Source organism: Ipomoea nil, unplaced genomic scaffold, assembly GCF_001879475.1.
Source record: "Ipomoea nil cultivar Tokyo-kokei standard unplaced genomic scaffold, Asagao_1.1 scaffold0322, whole genome shotgun sequence".
In the NCBI taxonomy this organism is placed as follows: Eukaryota; Viridiplantae; Streptophyta; class Magnoliopsida; order Solanales; family Convolvulaceae; genus Ipomoea; species Ipomoea nil.
The window spans coordinates 59923-64327 of NW_017616750.1; the positions used below are offsets into that span (position 1 = coordinate 59923).

Sequence of the window (4405 nt, forward strand, 5' to 3'; positions counted from 1 at the left end):
TGAAGAAGAAGCTTGCATCTTCTCAGGGGGAAGAAATGAAAAGAAAGGAATCAAAGAAGAGAAAGAAGAGAAAGAAGAGATCAAGGAGCACCGAAAGTTCGAAAAAATCCTCCTTACCACAAGAACCCATCTAGGCAGAGCAACTCAACACGAGCTTGACACAAGAACCTGTCGCGATAGACAAGGAAGCTCAAGGATCTCAAGTTCTAAACGATCACTTAAGTCTCCCACAAGAACCTGGCATGCCAGAAGAGACGAGAGAAGTGATCGCTGATCAAATTACAATTGCTGCTGAACCAATCCTCCCACAAGAACCTACCCGATCAGAGCAGATGGCTCTCATTCTGACACAAGAACCTGTCAGGGTAGATGAGGATGAAGTTGCACCACATCTTTTGAGTTACTTAAGTCTCCCACAAGAACCTGGTCTACCAGCTGAGACGAGAGAAGTGACTCCTCCGATTGACTCCAATCCGAAAGAAGCTCAACCCGAACCTGAAGTCTTGCACGAATCAGTCATACCCGAAAGCTCTCAAGCAATTGTGTCAGTACCCGAAGATGTCCCAATTCCCCCATCAAAGGATCAATTGCTTCGAGAATCTATTGAGAACGACTTCAACAGAGTAATGCAATGGCAGAAATGGCGAACTTCTCCGTTACAAACTTTTCTTGAAACGTTTGAGGAAATGAAGGATGATGAAGAGTGTGCTTTAGAGTGGATCGGTACACAAGACATTTATGAAGCATTGTGTCTTGAAACCATCAAGCGCGTGTACTCCTACAAAGTGACCCATCGCACTCTTGGGAAAGAAAAGGCACCCATCTGCATTGATCTCAACAAGCCGCCATTAGACCCAGCCTTCGTCGAAGAGATGAAAGAATTTCGATATGCTCTACTTCCATCAAAATTCAAGACAGAGTTAGAACGAACTCATCAGAATGATCCGGCATGCAATGTCAGCGGATTCAAAGATGACGAAGGAAGGGAAATTGATCACAAAGACGAAAGAGTCTCCGAAAATGAGAGTGGTGACGCGAACTCTGATTCGGATGAAAATGCTGATGAAGACAAGGATAATGATGAAAATCCTGAAAACGAAGAAGATGATGAAGATGATGATGACAAATCAGGTGATGAGCAGGATGGCTCTCATGGCGATGATGGAGATGATGATGAGGAGGAAGGAAAAACTGATAACAACAATCATGATGATGATTCAGATGACGATGACAATGATGATGGAAATTCAGACTATGATAGTGAATCTCCTATCATAGGCAACACCGAAGATATACCTGAACGATCACCTGCCCCTCGCTCATCCCCACCAAAGGAAGACCCAACTTGTGAGTTACCTCTCGCTATACTGCCTCATCTCCCAGGTACAACTCGTGATGAAAACATGGATGCATCACCTCGTGATGAAAATCGGGAAGCATCACCTCAAGCGCCTGACTAAGAACCAATAGACTATCTTAGTCCCGAGCACATCATGCACCAAATGCTGAATGCAGTCTTTAATGCTGAACTCATTCATAAGCAATATCTGCATCACCGAGAAAAAGACAACCGTACCATAGCAAATCTATCTGCCAAAGTGGACCGCTTAATGCAAACAATGTCTCGTCCACAACCCAGCACTCCTATTTCGGATACTCAAGATCGGCTTGCACATGAAATCAGTCAACACCGAGTAATCCTTGAAGAAATTGCAAAAGAACAACATGTTCTCAAACATGCTCACTTCGGTCTCAAAGAACGAGTGGATCTTGCTTCTACAAAGATAGATCTCGGGCATGACAACATGTATCAAATGGCTGAATATCAACTCACTATGCTTGAGTACGTCAAGGATGTTCTTCTTGCGGTTCAAAGTCTGTCCAGATTTTCAAACACCCCGTGTGATGATGCCAAAAAGGGGGAAGAGTCAAGATAGGATGATGATAAGGACGAAGACAGAAACAGATCACCACAACGTGGAAATGAACCCAGACGAATCAATGAATCTTCCACGAGATATGAAGAAAGAAGAAACCCTTCTCCAAGGAACACGAGATCACCACCTTCAGGATCCAGATCTCGGCAACAACATTCTTTCAGATCCAGACAACAACATTCGGTGAAACATTGGAAAGACAAGCAGAGAGAAGAAGAACCTTCGCCAAAGTCTGCTGCGTAATAAAAATGTTACAATGGATGCTGTAGGAAACTTCCACACGTATCGAACATATGAAGAAGGAAGTGGAGAACATTTTGAAGGGTACAACATACCTGTGTGGTTGAAGAAAAGAGATAACTACTTCAGGCAAGTTCATCAGTCTCAAAGAAATAAAGAAATCAAGAAAGCAAATCGTGAACTGTGGAATAAGCAAGAAGAAGCGAGACTTACCAGAGAAAAGGAATTGGCTGAAAGAGAGAGAATCAAAGAAGCAATAAGGGATGTCACGAAAGTCAAGAAAAATGTTGAGCCTGGAGTTAAATACAATGCTGCCTTCAAAATCCAGAAAGAATCTGGAAAGAGATACACCGAAGGAATGCACTCATTTGAACTCGTTGCATGGTGGAATCTCGGCATAATTGAAGGAGAAAACATCCTAGAAGCATACAACAATTATGTAAGCAGCAACATCAAAGGAGAATATGAAGAAATTGTCAAAGAAAGCTCAATTCAAAAGTACAGAGAGCATATCAACCGAGACATCGACATGAAGAGGATGCTCAAGAAACAGAAAGAAAGAGATGACAAGGAAAGAGAAGAAGCTCAGATTCAGAAGGCGAAACTTTTAGAAATGTAAAGGCTTCTTTTCCTCAATACTAGTGACAATTCTTTGTAAGTGTTTTTGATCTCTATAAAAGTCACTTTTATCTCAATCTATAGTGTCTTTATCTAAGTTATCAGCTTTGTATACTTGTATTGTCCTACACTCTCTAGGAAATCATATGTAAACTCTTCTGATTGGCCATTATGAAATGAAAAATCCTTTATGGGAAAAATATTGGCCTTATAAGGAGAGTATAGATTTTGGCATCATCAAAAAGGGGGAAATTGTTAGGAACATGTGTATTAGGATTTTGATGATACCAATGTAACTTAGAAGTAGACCCCTAACTTTTTGTCATTTGTTTCGTTACCTTCGTTTTAGACGAAAGGTACCTTAACTCAACATGTAATTCGTGTTAAGATAGACAAACACACGAAACTGAGTTAAGAATCGTTTCTTTTAGTTAGGTCTCTCTCTCTCTCAATGGAAGAAGAACAGTTCGATGAAGCACAGTCTCATCTCTACTGAACAACGAAAGATGATCTTCTACAACAGAAGGCAAAAGCCGAATGAAGCTTTCTGACCAAGAGACCATTGTGGTTGTCAAGACAACTCATCTTCTCTCAACTCAAGAAGAATGTTGTCAATCTGTCTCATCTGAAGATCATCTTAGGAAGAAACTCTCCTAGGAATGAGAGCACACTTATCAAGGTGCATTAAATGCCACCGTACTACTTTTCAGAGCTAGAAGACAAAATAAGCAAAAGTGTTTGTCTCCAACGTCTCTATAGTACAGCCGCATTTAATGAAGCAATAAATGCACAAGGCTCTCCGGTTATTAACCACTGGATCATAGGTTTGAAATGCCATCTCCCTCCAACGGATGGATTTCTTCTCACCTATAAATACCCATCCTCTCCACATTAGAAGGTGCTGGTTTTCTGAACGAATCTCTCATTCTCAAAAGCTCCTTACATTAAGAACACTCTCTCAAAGCTTTTGAAATCCAGTGATTCAAGGTGTGATATTTTGAAGAAGCAAATCTGATTTCATTCACACAACCTTGAAGAAGTCTTGCAACTTTGTACACGTTGATTATCCATCAAGCCACCAGCCAGTCAAGACTTCATCGTGTTGGAGAAACTCAATGATTATTCAAATCCCCTCAACTCAGAAGAAGAAGTTGATAGAGGCGGAGTAAACTCTAGGAGTTGAAAAACCTTCAAGTAGCTGTCCGGCTTAGTGATCAAGGAAGCTATCTTGGTGTAATTTGTACTAGGAGTGATAGAGCAAACCTTTCACGAGTTGTGAAAGAAAGTGGAGTAGGCACAGTTGGCCGAACCACTATAAAAATCTCTTGTCTCTGTCTCTTTACATTTCAGCACTTTACTTTCGTGCATCGCATTTCATTCGCCCTAACCGAAAGTTCTCTATAAGTTCAAACAGTGCAAAGAAACTTAAAATTAACATTACATATCCGCTGCGTAATAACCCCGAAAGGAGTTATTCTCGTGAAAAGCAAATTGAGTCTATTCAACCCCCCTCTTGATTCTCCTTTCGACCCTACCGGAACCAACAATCGGTATTCAATTTGATTTTGGTTGGATTGATTTCTTTTCTTCATTGTTTTTGTTTTGTTTTG

General features: G+C 40.9%; 1 protein-coding gene across 1 annotated transcript; it reads left to right on the forward strand.

Moving 5' to 3' along the window:
- The first annotated feature begins 242 nt into the window (after positions 1 to 242).
- On the forward strand, positions 243 to 1460 carry LOC109171570 (surface protein-like). Its single transcript, XM_019320622.1, has one exon. The coding sequence runs from the start codon at positions 243 to 245 to the stop codon at positions 1458 to 1460; it is 1218 nt and encodes a 405-aa protein (XP_019176167.1).
- Positions 1461 to 4405: the final 2945 nt, after the last annotated feature.